The following is a 20,030-nucleotide window of genomic DNA, read 5'->3' as shown; positions in this document are numbered from 1 at the left end:
GATAACAGGGAGGGACCACTGCCTGTTAGAAGTCTTAATCATGCGATTCAGAAGCATAGTGTGAATTTGGGCTTCAATACCGGCGCTCGGGGTAGACACATGTTGAGGGCGCTGACGCAGAGGTACATGGACGCCGGTGTCAGAGTGTTGGGCGATAGTTAATGTGAGGACTAAAGCGGACTGGCGAGAGTCGAATGAAGAGCGGAACTGATGAAGCAGTGCGAAAAGTGCAGGGCGTTGAGGCCCAGAAAGACTGGCATCAATTGAGCGGAGGACTAGTCTATCGTAAAAACAGGCAGTGTGAGGGCAGCAAAGTCAGCGGGCTGGGAAACGATTGTTACGCCACTGGTAAGAATGGAATTAATGAGAGAAATCCATGGCCCGGTGAGGCCAGCTGATATATAAAGTACGGCGTAAGGAAGGGAAAGACTTATGGGGCAGCTGTATGAAACGTACTTACGTCGGTCATCATCATCATCATCAGCCTGATTATACCCACTGCAGGGTAAAATCAGGCTGTTACCCCTACCATATTTCGTTCCATAGCCCTCTGGGTTGTCCTCAACTTAAGCAGAACTCTGAAACGTGGAGGCTAACCAAAACCAAACCAAAAGAGCGTACATCGGTATGCCGGGCAAAAGCACAAGGGGTGGGCACAATAACGAAAGAGCACGCAGGAAGGTCAGTATCTTCAGCAACGACAATTTTTTGAAAAGGAACGTCTGGCGATGTGTAGTGCTGTATTTTTTTTGTTCATTTCAAATCCACTGCTAACGTGCCCACACCTCGTAGTGTGTAACCTTGCCTAATGTCACATTACTACTGCAGAGGCTCTTTATTTTTCTTTACTTTTGCATGCCTCAGCATAGAATATGTATAAAAATACAACGACCTGAATTTTTTTTTCTGATCCTGTAGTGCCATTTTTACGTATGTGCCTGATACAACCAATTTTGATCACGTGACCGGAATTGCGATACCAAAGGATCGCAACTCCGGTCAAATAAAAGATGACGTTCGTTCACCTAGTGGTTTCGTTCCACTTGTATGAACGCACTCGCTCGTATGAAGGAAGCCAGTTATCCTAGTCAGTGTAGTCGGCAGGGTTGGGCAAGATACTTCAAAAAAATATCTTCGATACGATATTCGATACCCTGAAAAATTGTATTTTCGATGCCGATACAAGACACAGAATTGAAATCGAGTTTCGATACAGGTGCTCGATACTGTATCGTCGATACTTCGATACATCACTGAAATCTCAAAATAATAAAGGTGGTAATACGATTAGCGACATCAGGGAACTTAACCGTGCTACTGGAACCTTTACAGTATTTCTATAGCGTAGTTTTTCTTAAAGGGCTTAAACGATCGAATACGCCAGCACGGTGTTATTGCAGCTCCTCTATTTGGGCAACTGTCCTTGTCAGAACATCACAATAAATTTAGGCCACAGTTGCAATGAAGCTATTGCTTCCACTAGCCTCCTAGCCAAATATTTCTTCAAACTAATGCTGTTAATGCGAACCGACCTGTGAGCAGTGGCTATGCATACAAATACACCTGAATTTTTTCTTCTGTTTATTCTGGTACTTTTCGTTTCATACTACACTTTACTTATCCGATAAATTCATTTGTGCTAAACGGTGCAACCTGCGTGCGTTTGGAGAACTGAGCAGTTATACTGCCATCAGTGCGATAACAAACTGTATAAGCTCTGCAGATTGTTAGAAGTTAGAATGAAAACAAGAAACAGAAAATGGCTGACCGGTATTTAGTCTGAAAAGAGCCCGATGTTGGCGTAATAAAAGCAACACAAATGAGAAAAGCCTCTCTACATACGCACACGAGCACATTTCAGTGCTGTATTGATTGAAGATGTTTTTATCAGCGTGTAATAGTATCAAATAAGTCGATATTCTCGACCATAAACCCTGACTGCTCATTGGAGGGTCAAATTCTAAAGGTAAAGCTCAGCTACTTAGGTCATCTGATGAGAAGAGAGGAGTCCCTGGAGAAAGATTTGATATTGGGAGAGGTGGATGGTCACCGGAGAAGGGGTAGGCAGCGTACGCGATGGTTAAATGGCATCCTCGAGGCGCTGCAGATGAAGTTATGTGATGTTAGGAAGATAGTGAGAGACCGCAAAGCGTGGCGTGATATGTTTCACAGAGTCACGAAGAGTCGGACACGACTGAACGACTGAACTGAACTGAAGAGTAAACCATAGCCGCGTTGACTAAAGCATCCGGGTGGTAGTTAGGAAACTCGAGGTTTACTAGCATCTCTGGAGAACTACGGCTTCGAACGGGTGGGAAGCGCGGCTAGCGGTACAGATGTGTGTGTGATGCCTACTTTCACCTTGCGTTTCCGCTTTGTTCATATCTTTCTGTGTGTCTGTTAACGGCTTAGCAGCTTCGTGGTATGCACTCGGTGCTCAAAAGTACAGCACCTCGTGAGTGCCTCCTTACAATGGCCGCCTTCAGTTTTAAAGAAACAAAATCTTGAAATGTGGTTGATGTGAGGGGCCGGAAGATTTGTAGGGAACTCACGTGTTAAAGCCGACCTGTCTCAGGGCCTGTACTGCTGTCTGAGTGAGCGCGGTCAACCCAACTCTCACAGCGGTTTCAATGTTTGAAGCTTTCTTTAGTCTCGAGTATCGTTAAAATACACGCTACTTTAAAAATGTATTTTCGATATCGATACTCCGATACTTTCATTTTCAGCACACGATACCTAACGCCGATACACAAAATGTATCTAAAGATAGTATCGAAGATATATGTGTCCTCGATACTGCCCATGGCTACGGTCCCAATGAAGGAGAGTCGCTGGCGTAGGAAGCCGGAGCAGAGCACCGGCGGGGTCGTCGGGGCGGCCTGTGAGTGTCCGTCTTCGAACATAGGAGCTGCCGGTAGCATGCCAGTGCGACAGTTCAGGATGAGGCGAGGATATCAATCCGCACCTCCACCAAGTGTAGAAGGAGGCTTAATTTAGGACACCGAGGTCGGGCAGGAGGTCGAGCAGTGGGGCGATTTACGCCAGACAGGCTCTGCGTGATAGCAATACGACAGAATGGGTTTTCTTCGTCAGCATCTAACGAGGGGTCCGTCTTCTTCACATACCCTGTACTGGTACCGTTTGTTGTTCACAGATTTGATATCAATTCGAAGAATTTAGTTGCCGCAATACTATTCCGATATAAAGTTTTAGAAGACATGTAGAACGGGTGTCCAAATACCTGCTTCTCATAACAAGAAATCATTGGATACTGCCGATCTGCCTACGGAGTGGATGATTGCGAAATTAATTTTCATACATAAATCTGAAGATAACAGCAACTCGACAAACTACTGCCCCGTTTCTCTGACTTCTACAGCATCTAAAATTTTAGGGTATATCATATTCGAGCACCATCGTGAATTACATAGAAGGTAACAAACCGCTTAACCAAAATCAATGTAGAATTAGAAAGGGGATATCCACAAAAATTTAGCTGGTGGAAACCATCCATGGTTTAGCATCTTTGATCTATAAAAGCTGGTAAACTGATGTATTGTTCCTAGACCTTTTTTAAATCAAGGCCAACGCAAATGTATCAGCAATGCTGATCATTTTATTAGAGCACTATGCCGTAGTCGCGTCTCGAAAAGCCTCCAACTCACGCATCTTCAATTCTATTCAAATGTTTAGTGACTACCCCGTTTTTTTTTTATTATTGTGCAGCAAACAAAAACGTTCACCTTGTCGCCTCCCACTCAACAAGCTTTGTATTTATTCAAGTATCAAATCATAACCGTATTCTTTATTTAAGAAAGAAACAAAAATCCCCAACTCCAAACTCCGCTGCTGTATGCGTTATCTTTAACCTTCGTGGTCAGGAGTATGATAATTCCGCGCTTCTGCCATGCTGTACCGTACTGGGCTGCGCTGCTTTATCATCCTGATCTCTCTTCCCAGTGTTGTTTGTCACCGTACTGTTTTGTTTCTGCGACGTTATATTTTCACCGTGCTGCTTTTCAATGCGCTGTTTTTGCATGCTGATTTGACGCATATAGCTATTTCAAACTTTGGTGATTTGTATTGCCCAGCTAATCATCTGCAAAGCACGCATCGATAAGCTTCAAGAACTACCGCTCAACTACCATCAGAGCAACACGTCAAAACTTGAAGCAGGAACGAGCGATACAAGGGAATGTTTGAAAGCTTTACCAGTACAAAATATGAATGTAATAAGAGGGATGGTGAGCTGTCAGTATGACAGTCGCAACATGGGGCTCTTTTTTTTTTTTTGCAGAGCTAGTCACGTGGTGAGCGTCGAATGCCCAATAAGATCTCTACCGTCACCGTCACGAGCCATCGAAACACCCGCGGCTTCAATGCGTGCGTTCTAAAAAAAAAAAAAAAAAAAAAGAGGCCAGATGTTGCACTTCCTATGGCATTAAGGGCAGAGAGAATACTTGGGGCAGCAGCGCTCTGCGTGCGCCTCTAAGCCAACCAATCCCGCGAATCCTCGAGTAGGGGATCCTTTTTCGGTTCAAAAGAACCAACCACGAATGCTCTGAAAGAGCGGGATCATCGCTACCATAAATGCTGGGCGCGACGGAAAGGTTCGCTCTTGTGAGGAAAGGATGTCGCAATGGAAGACGACACGATGCTCTATTCGGCTACTGTACCCCTAAATTTGTTCTAAACGTAGAATGAGCAATCTCATTTGGGGGAGCAATGTTTATACTCACGTTTTTCTGTCTTTTTTGTGTGCGTTACGCTTGAGATGTGTATTCCCCTTGTATGTAAAAGTGTTTGACCTAACAGAAACCAGGTGCCTTTGAGTCATTTATGGCTGGCGACAGCTCCTCCCCGGGCGACCCTCTGCGGGATGCCGCGGGAGAGGGGCCAAGACCGGGACATGAGGACCGCGGACCCCTCAGACCGGAGAGAAAAGGTAGGCGGTCACAACGAACAGGGAGCCGCAACGATGAGCATGCGTTTTTACGAGTCTTTACTCCCTGTTAACGAAGTTGTACTGGTTCCTTGTTTTGTTAGACAATAAACGAAGTTGCTTAAAGCGACACAAGTGTAAACGAAGTGAATAAGTTACAACAGTGCATGGTTCAAATATGTAGGTGCTAAATAAGGCATCATATTTAATAGCAGAACATGGGTTTTGTGGTCAGAACCTGTTCGCATCGAGTATTCTGTAGGTCTGCTTTTATTCAGTTTGAACCAGCGAACCGTCGTCACCACTGAGCAGCGTGTCTGTCGAGCAACACGGAAATTGTGGGTTTGACTTCTACTCCCCTTGAAAGACGACTCAGTGTTCATTTCCCCTCAGGTGTGTTCCTTTCATTACGCAACATCCTTAAATTCAGAGTAAATAAACCGGTTGTTAAATTTTAATGTTCCATTGATATTTTTCTTTATTTGCCAAGTATGGTTCGCTTAGTGGCCTGGTAAGAGCAATGTGATTTGAGGGACGACCTCTGCAAGCACTGAAGAATCTGCCTAATCCCCATTAACCCCATCTATGTCCATGAGCCTTCATATCCCATAAACGACTTTCAACTCAACAACTTTCAAGACCGACACCGCACTTTTGCGCGACACGGGACACTTGCAACATCACGTTAACATCTGGTCTTGTGAATACGGCCGATGAAGCGACATACCTAAAGAGAGAGGTGCTGCCTCAATGTAGAGGCGGGGGGGGGGGGGGGTACAGAATGTCTTATATAATGGTCGAGGGCGTTTCTACACGATATATAAAATCAGCTCGTAAAGCCAAGAGATTGTATATAGAAAACAAAGCGAAAACAGCGAAATTTTTCTGGAATTAATTAATGAGCCAATGCAGCATCCCCACCATAAAGCGAATCTGAACATTTAGTCTGGTCATTGAGCCTTTCTTCGTAGGAAATTGGTTTGGTTTGTGGAGTTTAACGTCCCGAAGCGACTCAGGCTATGAGAAACAGACATGCATTTTTATGCATTATCATTCATTATGCAATGTATTAGTTTTTCCTAGATGGCTGCAGAATCATCAGTGTTTTCGCTTTTACACAAAGGTGAACCCCAAATTTGCACTTGAGGCCGCCCTAGAAGAAATCCCCACGAACAAAAAAAGGGGCGCCGAACAGTCGATGATACTCGCAGCGACGCATAAGCGGGGGCAACTTGAATCTCGAAAGGACATCCGAAGACAACCGCTAGGCTGTTGCCTAAGGCAGTGTACAACGCTTATAGTCGAATGTTTTGTTGTTGGTCGTGCATAGATTCGTTTAACGTTTATTGCGATAACAATAAAACCTGACGTAGTATTGTGCCAGGTTTCGAGCCATCGCGTATCCCCTGCGGACGCTACGCTTGACCTTGAACAGCTGAGAAGGAGGAGGAGTAGAAGAAGGCTGGTAACTTACGCTTTCACGTCATGCCCTTACAAGAAGAGTTTAGTGTCCCCACAAATGTAGCGCCTTGCACTGATAGAACGTGATAGAGAATAATGTAGGAGGCAAAAGAAGCTTCCGCCGTTATCCTAATTCAATTAGAGCTAACCACAGGTCAACCATAACTAATATTTTTATATGTGATCAGAACTACTATTCGGAGGTTCATGCTAGATAAAGCAAGGAAGTTCGCAGGAAAGCATAATCAGTAGACGCGCATGCAAGGCACTTCATATGACTCAAACACATATAACTGCCAGTAAAGAACTTTCTTTTCCTACTGGAAAGAACAACTGCGTAGGCAAAAGTTGTAGAGAGTCTGCCACATGGGAAAAAATGCGGATCTAAAAAACAAGTGCGTTTCTAGGAATACTGTGACTATGCGGATGTTCGCGCACAGTGGATTCACACCGTTCACGAATTCACGGATTCACACATCACGTGCCTGATTGTAAGACATGTGTTCGATTCCTGTAGGTACAATTTTTTATTTTTAAATTCGCGACGTTCAAAAAAACTACGACCATATTCCTGGGGAATGTTCCCCTTTAGGCTGCATGATACCATGTGTTTTTCTTTTTTTGTTCTTAACAACACCAAAACCAGCCGCAAACGCAGCCAGGATGTGACGGTATGACAACGGTTACACTATACCATTGCGTTCACCGTAATCAATTCCTGTCTTCAGTGAGTATGTCACCTTTAGGTTGCGTTCAGAGGCAGCTTTCACCAACAATCGCCTTTTAGCATGCTTTAAACTCTTTTTAACAGATTTACACCACGGCGATTTTTCAAGTTAACTTACTCAATGTCTCAAAGATGGCGCGACGGATGCTAGCGATATATTACACTCTTTACATTAAGTAATTTTAATCCATAATACTATTTTATAATATTTCATTTCATTTTTCGTACTGCGCTTCACTCGGACAAAACGTAATGTTGTGTTTTATTTTTGAGGGACGCATCCGGCACTTCCGTCGCAGCAGTTTTCGGGAAACGGCAATACGCCTGCCAATCCAAAAACTTTAACCGCAAGTCAAGAAACTAAAGCATGCCGTTACCCGGTAGTTCAAAAGTGAAATTTAGTCCTTTCCCAAGCTGTCTAAAACCATATGTGGGCATTCTTCTGTGGACATTCCCAGAGTACATTCTCTGTGAGCTGAGCACAAGGAACTTTAGGCAACGCTGCGCATGAACGGGACAGATCAACTGTTTCTCACTGTACTGGCTCTTACCTTTCACACCATTGTTTGCTTTTAAGTCACAAATGTGTTATAAAATACTACCACCAAAATGATTGCCGATATCATGATCGTTGACCTACATTGCTTGGAAACATTGCTGTACGTTCGGAAGTAACTTCCCGCCATTCCAATAAGGGCTACATCCACGCTGAAACTCCAATGGGTGACGCGGGGCACTAAACGATATACATTTATACATTAACGATTATGAAAAAAAACTTATTGGGGACACGCTAGCTCCGCCTCTCAGGGTGAGACAGGATAACGTTGGTAGATCATGTTTCCGACTCTACTTCCAGTCCCTAGCTCGCCAAAACGTAATCTCGTCTAATCCTATCTACCGATTCCGAAATGCATGGCTCTAATGTCTCGCACAATCAGTTAGCATACAGCCGTAACCTACGACATCACAGACATACGTGTCCTTAGGGGCCACTAGACATTGGTGTATGCTCCGCTATCATTGTGAGCACCTGCAACACCAATGTGCAGCGAGCGTCAATCGTCACTAAAGAACAATGTATACGAGGTTAATTCCTCTCACGCCACAGATGAGCAACCTGAGTTGGCAGCCCCTTCAAGCTTTGTGGTATCCAGTGCAAACATTACTTATTGTGACTGCGAATTGCCACCTGTCATACCTATCATTTTCCGCTCCGAACGCCCACATCGGTGGCATGCCGAGAAAACAGTATTTTATGCACAACACTATCACGTTACAGTTGTGAGGTTTTCCTTTTTGGGACGCTTCAAAAAGTTCATGAAGACAGTTCATAGCGTAAAATGTCATTGTAAGAGGTATGTATTGAGTCCTGACATAGGACTATTGTCTCATGAGATGAAAAACTTGGGAGCCGCTTTTCCTTTTCTCATACTGAATGCGATAGCGAGGGTTCACGTTTTCCTAGAAAGGGTGGAGGGGTGTTATTGCGCTTTCATTGTAATTATTTTTTTGTTTTCTTTTCTTCTACGCACCGCCACGTTTCCACGAGATACCCTTCTAACGTGCCTGCTACCAACGAGGTACTGGAGCCTATGCGCTGGTTTGACGTCTGGTATGCACACTCACCGGATTCAAACCACACTGGCGCTCAATTATTGTATGTATGTATAAAATTACCTAATTTTTAACTTCTTTGCCATTTCTGGGTGCAGTTAGATCCTCACAAAATTCGTTCGACCTATTCGAATACAGTAAAATGCCACTTGAACGAACTTTATTTAAACGAAGTATTCAGTTGTACGAACTTTTTTAAACCCCCACTGTACGGCCACTGAACCCAATTCAAACACCCTTCAGTTTAACTAAATTCAGTGAAGTGCACATTTTAGTTGTACGAACAGATTCCAGGGCGCCATTCCACGTTTCCTAAATCACATTGAGCACATCAACAAGTACAACCCGCCCTTTTTACCCCCCTTTTTTACGTTGAGTGCCTCGCCGACCGCGCTACATTAACGCATGACGAAAAGTGGTCAATTAGCTTTGAACTGGATTGGCTACCTAAGTAAGTTCGTAGTCAGCTGAAGCCATTGCTGGCTGCTGTTGAAGATACAGCTTCTGTCCTACTAGGCATTCGGACGCGCTCTAAAATCGTACGAATGCTTAGACACAATAACTGAGTTCACAGCTGTCTTAAGCGTAAATGTGCAGCAGAAGAGTACAGCATTCTTTCCAAGGTGCTAGTTAGCAGAACGCGAGCAGGGTTACAAATAGTTGAGTAGATATACAATTGGATCACCCGATATTTTTATCTAATAGCAACAAGCTGTCACAAACTCATTTGAGTTGAGTCAAGTTTCACTTTAGCAAACTTTTTACTAAGGTATCTTGAAGTACGTTCAAGTGAAGTTTCACTTGAACGTATTTAGGTGTTTATTTAGGTGAGGTGTTTATTCTCCCACGATGTATTGTGGTTTTGACATGAGTACTCTGTCGACAAAAAAAAAAAAAAACTTTTTTTTTTTGTGAACGGGACAATTGAGGAACAGCCTTGCTTAAGTCGGTATCGTTGTTGGGAATTTCGTATTCAGCCGGCTATTTAGACTAATGGTTTATGCACAAATGAAAAGTCCCTAGGCTTCAACACTCACTTCTCGTGATGCTTTGAGCTGCTGCACAAACAGCAGGTGGCATCACTGGGCCGTAAGGTCAGTCTTTAACCTAAACTTGTTCTACTCTGCATTCCTGTGTACGGCCGCCAGCCCTACACAGCTTTGGCACTGGCCACAGGTACTTCTGAAGGAAATCTCAGACCGCTGTAACTGATGCTTTTATTCCATCATGTTTGCGAAAGTAATTTCTGGGCCAAGGATGGAGCGTTATGCCCGTCGCCTGTCATTGACGACCAATTTAACTTTGCTTGCACTCCGCGTAGGCCTTGTAGATAGCCTCCGCTTGGTCAGCCTGAAAGTAGAAATAAAATGGATGTATGAGTTTTACAAACATATTTCGGCAGATAGGCTCCAAGTTTTTACGAGTCTTTAAAACAGGAAGTCTAATAATGTGCGACTTTTCATTTTATACTCCATCGTCACGTGTGCATAGGCCGCCCGCATTTACCTTTCATTATAGGAGAGGTCCGCTAATTCAGTCCATGCTGTGGTGTTCTGACTTAAAAGAATGAACGGAAGGCGCTCGCGTCGACTTGTGCGATGTCAGTGCAGTTTAATGAAGGCAAGTGGCAGCAATTTCTCGAGACTGCACAATGTCGTTCCTCATACCTCATCCAGGTTTCGGAAATAGTAATCTACGTGAAGGACCGTGATCAACAGCGCCGTCCTTTTTTTCTTTTTTTTTTTTTTTTGCGCTTCCACTTGGCCGCCGGACCTTGCTCGACGGAGCTAGGTTTGAAGCGTTTTGTTTTTCTTTTTTTTTTGCCCCCTTACGTCGACACCGATAGCACCTCGAATCCGCCTGAAATGCGGAGTTCTATACTCCTTTTTCTTTTTCGCCTGACCGGCATTTTGAAGATGCAATAAAAGCTGCGTTTCATTTGGCCCGGGAGGACCCGCTTCCCAGAATCATTGCAGTAAGGCTTCTTTGGCGGTGCCTCTGGTGCACCGTTTCGAAAAAAAACGCGACTGTTAATGAAGCTGTTTAACACACGGCGTCGCGAAGACGCCTCAGCCACGCTGCTTCCGGCCCAAAAACTGGAAGAGTGCCTTAGAACGCTTTGCAGTAGAACTTGCTCGATCGCCGCAACGCTTTTTATGGAGCTGTGACACACGAAAGGGGTATGACCGACATTTTGTCTGTAGAGTGCCTTTCCCAAGCATGCTCGTTATTTTTTTTTTCTTGAAACCTATCAGGATAGCTTTATTTGATGCATGAAGTGAGTGGTTGTTTTGACCAAGATAAGGACCGTACGCAACGTTTGGTGCTCTGTGCTATGTATAAGAATCCATGACACGCCGCTTTCTTCGCCAAAACATGGAGAGGTTGTCGCTTTCAAGGCATTATTTCTCCTTTTTTTTTCGCCTATCCTGTAGAGGCCATTACGCCTTCGTTCATATCCGCCTGATCACCGTAACACGCGTTATGCAAGTCCATCAGCCAAAAACCTCAATGCTGACAACTAATGTTGCGCAGAAGCTGAACAGTTGTACATATTTTGTGTTCTTATTTGTTTACGTTCTATAATAGTCCTACAATATGGGTACCATTGTGAGAATTCACGCCGTGTACTACGCCGGCGAACTAACCAACCGCTTTTTCTTGTGTGCGGTTGTCCTTTTCTTATATCTTTCTATAGACATGAGCCTCCGGCCGTCAAGACCAACTTCTGCGGCCGCTTTTAAATGGAGGTGAAAAGCTAGGCGCCCATGTGCTGTGCGATGTCGGTGCACGTTAGGGACCCCAGATAGTCGAAATTTCCGGAGTTCTTCTACACGGCGCCTTTCATAGCCAGAGTCGTTTTCGGACATTAAACCCCAAAACCAAACCAAACCAAACATAAAACTACAGAGCCGTTTTATTCTTTGTCCTCGCGGCAGGCACCTAGCAGGAGTTGAATAAGACAGGAATGTTTTCGAGCCGACTAACACAGCGCAACGTCGATGTCTTCACGTCGGCAGTAGGAATGCTAATTTGAATATACAGTAATGTTGTAAACGGAAAGAGAAACCAAAACGAAAATGATATAAAGTGCAAGGTATAACGAAGTTTTCAGCGTGCACCAAATAAGAACTTGTAAAATGAGTTGTCCTTCTTTATCTTTTTGTTTGCATCTGTACAGCGGACATGAACGGAAGAGTTATCGATGCCGGTATCACTTAACCGGTGTTACGCTCTACTTTAATCATTGTTATATCGTGAGCAAAATTTCTTGTTTTTGAAGCTTTGGAGCACATCCTTGACAAAATAATCAACCCGCTATTCAGAAGTTTCGCGCAGCAAAAATCTGCCGCCGAGCAAGTGCGTTTTGCGCTTTAAGCAAACGCATTAAGCTTCCGAGGGGATACGTGTTTCATCATATTTTCTATTACTTTGCGTTGCTGTTTTCATTGCACTCATTTCTCACTAAGAATAAATGAGTGCTTGGTGCAATTATTTGCTGCAATGAAGCAGAAAAGTAGCACAAATAATTTCATGAATAAAACGGCTGTTCGTGCATAATTATACCCTACGATGAGTGCAAGCCTCGGTGCACTCCCGCATATTTTAATGCACGTTTCCCCAAAGCATGCCAACATCACTGCAGCTTTAAAAACATCGAACGATCTGACTTGAAAATTCCAAGAGCTTCCCTGAAGGAACCACTCATTTTTAAGTAAACGTTCATGGAGCGTATGCTCCACTTTCGCTGATTCAGACCGGTATACTTAGCAAGGAAGACTCGACTAACGGGCTCTGTTAGAAGAATTTCCAAACGTGTGTTTACGTGGTCGTGTTGTGTAAGCTGCAAAGTGTGCGTTAGCAATGCTCCCCCCCGCCTCCCACCATTTTCACATTTTTGTCGATATATCCGCCATAGAAGAGGCTTGTACATGGCGCAATTGTATGTAAAGTTATTTTTGACGCTCGGAACGGAAGGTAGATCGCAAGCAAATTCGGCTACTGCTTAAGCGCAGCACTGTGAACGCGCGCAAAAAACAAAAACTTAGGTGAAAATGTACTTACACTGGCAAGTCTATTGATCGTCTCATCCTGTAAAAAAGAAAGAAATTATCATCACCAGAGCACTTATAGAATGGTTTTAGTTCTAAAACGTTTAAATAGTTACGGCTCTTGCTCGCTGGCCAAAATCTGGCGCCGCCGGTGTGGTTCACAGAAGATTCCGGGCGCCTAGCGGCGAAAGAAATATTCACCACAGCTTTTTCCTAATCGCTACTTCATTATGTCCCCTCAACTCATCTTAGAGAATCAAGGCCTTGTCGTCGGTCTCTGGAAGTCCAGTGCCGAGCATCCATGTTAAAAGTTGCGCTTCCGTACACCTACAGGCACATTTCAGCCCAGCGCGTTCGGCTCAAGACCACATCCCATCGACAAACATTTCCTCTGCTCGATGCCGTGAACTCATTTTGTCACTAGAGACTCCTCTCGTGCTAAGTCATAGTATTTCGATATATTTCCTAACTACCTGTGTAAACGTAATATTTGTACAGACTCCCGTAATCACATCAAAAGCAACATGTACTGTGTTTCGTGAGACCTCCGACTTTGAGAAGAGTTAACCAACCAAGGGAGCCATGCTCCTAAGAAACAAAACAGTTTACTTACCAAGTCGACGTTGTCCTCGCAGAGATTCCTAATACCTTCAACAATGTTGTCACCGTGCTTGTTGATAAAATCCTTCACCTCTGCTTTAATCTGCATAGAAAATGATCATTTATAAATGTTAGACATATTTGAATGCGCTGGTACAAAAAAAAAAAAGTCGACTGATTACGAACCGTACCTCGGAACTGACGTGGTCTCCCATGCAGTTAACCAGTGCCGAAATCTGGTCGTCACTCAAGGCTGGAAAGCATAAAATAATGATGGATATTTCTGCTTCATGACATCGTATTATGTCATCACTCTACTGTTGTAAAGTTTTTGCAGCTATGACCTATTTACTCCTGCGATTCAGAGCAGCCAGTGTGTGTGTGTGTGTGTGTGTGTGTGTGTGTGTGTGTGTGTGTGTGTGTGTGTGTGTGTGCGTGTACGTGTGCGTGTGTGTGTGTGTGTGTGTGTGTGTGCGTGTGCGTGTGCGTGTGCGTGTGCGTGCGTGCGTGTGTGTGTGTGTGTGTGTGTGTGTGTGTGTGTGTGTGTGTGTGTGTGTGTGTGTGTGTGTGTGTGTGTGTGTGTGTGTGTGTGTGTGTGTGAAACGCTCAGCGAACATGACACAAAATGAGTTGTACTAAATAAGCTTTAGGCTCAAATCTAGCTTGCAGACCCTAAGAAGGATTAAAGACGTCTGAGGGTCTGTGAAATGTCTGAGGAGTCGGTGTATAAATTGGTAAAAGCATAAACACGTTAAGACCGGTCGATAAGCTGTCTAAAGATAACCAGAAATATTTTGTCAACATCCGCGCAAATAGGTTTGGTTTGGTTTGTGGGGCTTAACGTCCCAAAGCGACTCAGGCAGTGAGAGACGCCGTAGTGGAGGATTTAGGACATTTCGTCCACCGGGGTTCTTTAACGCTCACTGACATCACACAGCACACGGGTGCCTTACATTTCGACCCTATCAAAAAGCGGCCGCCGAGACCGGGATTCGATCCCGCGTCATTGCAAATAGATGCTTGCCTTGTAAGAAGAATGACTATATAAAAAGGCAAGTCACCCACGTGCTCTCTTAAAACAGTGTCTGTGTCCCTGAAATAGGCGAGGAAAGAAGCAGGATTGAGCAGTATTTTTCGAATGTTCGAATGCATATGGGCGTCTCCAGTATTCACATTACATGAATGCAGGAAAAGGGTGATTTATTTCGTGACCCTCTTTTACCCGTTAACTGTTCGGAGGCACAAAAATGATGTCCTTTTACTAACTGTTCCTAACTGCCTAGGTGTAATGCCGTCGTGACCTTGTTCGGAGGGCCTATTGAATGGTGCTCACAAATAGTGTTATTCTTTGAACATAAATGAAAAGGTGTCAGCATTTCACATTTGTGTGAAATTTCTGATATGATGTACCACTATTTCTGATATGCTGTACCGGCACATTACGTTCCTAGAAACCTAAGTAAGTTTACGAGCTTCAAACTGCTTAATGCAGGCATAAATTACGCAGTGTTCTGCAAATTTATCGGAATCATTTTTAAAAATTCTCCTGCCCCAACCGGAACATTATTTGCACTGAAAGTGAGCGCAATTCTTCCGCGTTGTTGTTCCTTTTGTAGCGTAGTAAGTCTTACAGCTGTGCTTGCATGGTTTGACCCCCCATGATGAGAAAGCAGAACCATCGGCGACGAGACTGAAGGAGCAAACGATGCGAATGCTAATTTTTCGTCCAATGACAGCAGTGGCATATTTTGCATCATTACGAAAACGTGAACCGTTTTGAACCATGCCGCTTTTTTCCAGTGACGGCAGATGGCGCCACAGCTGCCTTGTACGGAAAACATGGCATTGGCGTCTTTTACTCCACAATCTCGTCGCAGACAGGTCTGGTTTTTATCATGAGCGGCCAAACCAGGTAAACACCATTCGATTGCATACAAATTCTCTCTTCTATAGCAGTAGCTGGTCTTCGTGCGCACACAGAATTCCCTCATAGTTTCAGAACTTATTTTATTACTTACTGGTCAGTTTTTGTACTGTATAAAATTCATATGAACTACTATGTTTATCACTCGACATCGTAGTTGTTTCCCGAAGAGGTCAGGTGAGGTTCCAATTTGGGGGAAATCGCTATCCCGATGAAATGAACTGCATTCACGGTATTTCAGACGCTGGAAGGCTGAGGAAGTAGCTATTTGATAAACATTTCTTAAATATTAATGTCGCGAAGAACAAAGGCGAAAATGGGATGCGCCGCCAGAGGAAAGAAATTCATGAACTCTCCCGGAGCAGTTGCTCATAAATGTCGGGTCGATTCCGCTGTGCACCTAAAAATTGGATCAGTGTTTCATCGGCAAGCACAAGGACAGCAAGAGCAAATCTAAGAGCAGGATTGAATTGTAGCAACCGTTGAAATCAATTGCAAATGTGAGCTTACCGCACAGCTCGTTGACACCTTTGGCGGCGAAGGCCTCAGCGATGATCAGTGCGAACAGTAGCAGAACCTTCATTTTGAACGAGCGCAATTGTGCGACGATGCGAGAGAGATGAAGGACTCCAGGATCTAGGTGACTAAAAAGCACTTCCCTGCCAGCTTTTATATCTGCATGTTCTATAGCCAGCTGGCCTTGGCTATAACAAAAAACGCCCTGCCCCATCACAACGCCTATCCTCAGTGTTATTTCGCAATATTTTGTAACATTTAGCCGGCTATGCGTCTTCCCACTAAACAGTCAACGCTCGTACATCCTTGTGTTAAAATTCCTAGACGGAAATCGTAACTAAACTTGACTACGTTACCCTTCCCGCGGCAGCTGCAGTGCTGTGTACTAGAACCTTTTATCGTAGCGACTACAACTATTGGTATTTTTCGTCATAGACCAATTTCGCTCCTCCATCCAGGCTATTTTTCTTTCGTGACGCTCTTGTTCCACCTTTTTACTTCCGTCTCATTCCACCTGAGAGGCGCATACAGCATGTGCACATTCCTTGCCAGTTGCACACCTTCACGTCCCTATCGCCAATCCTGTCCCTCGACGCTGGCATACTGCTGCGTGTGACTTCGCATGCTGAATTAGGCAAGAGTATTACACCTTGCTGCTCCCTACCTTCTCTTCTGCTCTATATTTGTGATGTGCGCGCTGGAAAGCATTCATTTTGGTTTCCCAAGCGCTTACAAAGGCTACAGGTGACAATTCATGGACGAAAAGAAAGTAATGCACTTACGTACGCAAAAAAAGGAACGAGCACATGTGGCACCGCGCTGACGTCGAAATTTCATTGCTTAGTTCGTCCGTCTTGTCTGAGAGCCGACGTATCCTGAAAGCTGATGACAAACAACGCCATTTGCAACTGTCTTTTTTGATAACATAATGTTCCACTCCAAAAATCGGTCGAGCGTTTCAGGTCAGCGATGCGATGCCAAACAGAAGACTACTGTCAAGAAGGCCACGATATTGCCATGAGGCCACTACCAACTAGCCCAACCTGAAATTTTAATGAAGTAACTGAGGCACGTCTTCTTCTATGGCCACGCAGAATCGTAACAAATAAAGGCTCCAACGTAGCAGGTGCATTAAAGAGACTGAAAGGTATGACAATTATATTCAGAGGTCTTCAGCGGTGACATATGCGATTTTAGGGCGATCTTCCGCAGCTATGGGCTCCTGCTAACGATTTACGATTCGGCTTAATAGCCGAATCGTAAATCTAGCGAAGAGTTCAACTCCTTGTAAGCAGTCCATGCATCATCGATACGCGGAATGGTAGAAGTCTTTCCTCGTGGTTTTATTTATAGGACGGCGACGGTGGTCGATGCAGAAACGAATAGAACCGTCTTTTATCCTCACCAGTACAACACGGTAGAACCACTGCCTGATAGAAGTCCTAATCACGCCATTCTGAAGCATAGTGAGAATCTGGGCATCAATGCCGGCGCTCGGGGTTAGACACATGTTGAGGACGCTGATGCAGAGGTACATGGACGCCGGTGTCAGAGCGTTGGGTGACACTTAATGAGGGTCAAAGCGGACTGGCGAGAGTCGAATGAAGAACAGAACTGATCAAGCAGTGCGAGAAGTTCAAGGCGTTGAGGCCCGGAAAGACTGGCATCGATTGAGCGGAGGTCTGGTCCGTCGAAAAAACAGGCCGTGTGAGGGCAGCCAGGACAGCGGGCTGCGAAGCGGTCGTTACGTCACTAGTGAGAATGTAATGGAGAAGAGAAATCCATAGCCCGGTGAGGCCAGCTGATATATAAAGTACGGCGTAAGGCAGGGGACGACTTTTGTGGCTTAGAAAGACGGGCAACTATATGAAACGTACATCGGTATGCCGGGCGAAAGCACAAGGGGTGGGCACAATAACGAAAGAGCACGCAGGAAGGTCAGTATCTTCAGCAACAACGACTTTTTGAGAGGAACGTCCGGCGATGGTTCGTCAAGCAAAAAAAAAAAAGAACTCCAGTTCACCACGAACACAGTTATGACGAGAATAATCCCAACTCAATACAAAATCATGAAAGCAGGAAGCCAAAATGTCGAATTCGTGTACACAACCTGCTAAATGTTGACTCGAGCAGTACATGCCGCGCTTTGCAGGCTGGGTACTTGCCGCGCATAGAGAGAATACTCTGATAGGTGTCGCCACTGTGTGCAAAATACGGCAAATGCTTGCAGCCATGGCAGAAACCGCAGCGACTGTGTCGACCACAGCCAGTAACACAACGACCTCAACTGAAACATTAAGCAGATTTGCAGAAGAGTAAGGCTTGTACAAATCGCCTGTTGCGCAGTTCTCGCCTCTAGAACTGTGGCATTCAGTTTTCCTCATAAGCAAGATTGGAACGCTGTCACAGAGGAAGCAGGAAGTGGTGAGGCGGCGAAGTTGAGTGGCGAAGAGAAAAGTTGGCTCAGTCAATCGTGACGGAATTTGAAGATGAATCGGCGGCTGCGTACTGATTTCGGGGCTGCCAGGAAGCTGACATTCGGGGCGGTGCAGAATCATTGGCAGCGCGATTTCAGTACCGGACAGACTGACCAGGAAATAAACATGAATAGCAGGTGGGACTGTTATCGCGTATTCGCCAAGGATTGCGGAGTTACGGCCAATGTTAGGACAAAAGGCTGCGGCACCTGAAGGAATTCCCGCGCATTCCCTTTAGGCGTAGCATACACCAAGGAGTAGCTAGTGGCCTCGGGTATTGCAGCGACGGCATGGTGCGTTAGTGGTGCGTCAGGAGCGATGGCACTAGCTACCTATCTCTAACTACTTAACTAACTACAGATCTCTTGTTCTTTTTGCCCTTGATGTGTAGTGCTGTAATTTTTTTGTTCATTTCCATCCACTGCTCAGTATTTAGCATGTACATACCTCGTTTCTTAAGTATATGTAACATATTGCTTAAGGTCACGTTATTATTGTAAAAAAATACAGCGACCTGAAAGTTTTTTTTCTCTGATCCTGTAGTGCGAGTTTTACTTATGTACGTGTTACAACCAATTTTGTTCACGTGACATCGCTCACCTCCCCCTCCCCCCCGTGTAATGCGTGAAAAGGCATTTATGGTATATAAATAAATAAATAAATAAATAAATAAATAAATAAATAAATAAATAAATAAATAAATAAATAAATAAATAAATAAATAAATAAATAAATAAATAAATAAATAAATAAATTGGTGGAGCGACAGAGGCATCGGCGTATGTGAGGAGCGCCAAGGGTGCGACGGGCTGAGGAATGGGCACTGGCGAATGTACAAAGGGAAGGACCTTCGCCAGGCGGTCGGCGATGGTCTGTTTATTGTAGCTCGCAGTTTCTGCGCAGCAGTGATACCTGGCGATTAACGTTCTCCCTGACGAAGTCTTTGAGCTGCTGCAGCAGCGAGGAGCTCTCAGATGTAGCAGACAGGCCAGAAAAGACAGGCGCAGGAGGCTGTCGAGTGAGAAGGCGCTGCTTGCGCAACTCATCATAGCTCTGGCAAAGGCTGACAACTTGGACAATAGTTGCAAGATTCCACCGCAGTAACATATGAAAGCCGCCATATTTAATACCTTCCATAATGCGCTTAATCTTCTCTGCCTCGCACATCTGGGCGTTGCCGCGACCGCGCAGATGAATCACATCTTTAATATAGCTTGTGAATGTCTCGCCTAGCCGCTGTGATCGGTCGAGCAGGCGTTGTTCGGTACTGAGCTTGCGGTCAGCAGGACGACAAAACACGGCGCTGGACGAGTCCTAATTAGTGAGATCGGCTTCGGTATTGCGCTACCGCAGGTTCGCAACTCCGGTCAAAGAAAGGATAACGTTCGTCAAATTCGTGGCGTCGTCCCACTTGTATGAACTCACTCGCTCTTATAAAGGAAGCCAGTCGTCATAAACAATGTCATCAGTCCCACTGAAAAGAGCGGGATCTCGATGGCGTAGGGAGCCGGAGCACTGGACCGGCGGGGTCATCGGGGCGGCCGGTGGGTGTCCGTCTTCGGCCATAGGAGTTGCCTGCAGCATACGGGTGCGACACTCTAAGATGAGGCGAGGATGCGTGATTCCGTCCTCTCAACGGTAGGGCCCCCTGAGCAGCGTCACCGGGCGATAGACCGCGGAAATATTGTAAAATATGAATAAGAGTGCATTTAAA

The 20,030-nt window shown here is 44.9% G+C and overlaps 1 protein-coding gene across 1 annotated transcript; it reads right to left on the bottom strand.

Moving 5' to 3' along the window:
* Positions 1-9,957: 9,957 nt before the first annotated feature.
* Positions 9,958-16,053, bottom strand: LOC146200288 (uncharacterized). The gene is made up of 5 exons (XM_084592909.1): positions 15,834-16,053; positions 13,591-13,652; positions 13,413-13,502; positions 12,813-12,839; positions 9,958-10,097 (listed from the first exon to the last, which is right to left on the bottom strand). The coding sequence occupies exons 1-5, from the start codon at positions 16,051-16,053 to the stop codon at positions 10,044-10,046; spliced, it is 453 nt and encodes a 150-aa protein (XP_084449035.1). The 3' UTR covers positions 9,958-10,043.
* Positions 16,054-20,030: the final 3,977 nt, after the last annotated feature.

Source organism: Amblyomma maculatum, chromosome 2, assembly GCF_055883805.1.
Source record: "Amblyomma maculatum isolate TAMU_Amacu chromosome 2, ASM5588380v1, whole genome shotgun sequence".
NCBI classification, from domain to species: Eukaryota; Metazoa; Arthropoda; class Arachnida; order Ixodida; family Ixodidae; genus Amblyomma; species Amblyomma maculatum.
The sequence above is the reverse complement of the archived record's forward strand: the minus strand, read 5'-3'. Positions and strand labels throughout refer to the sequence as shown.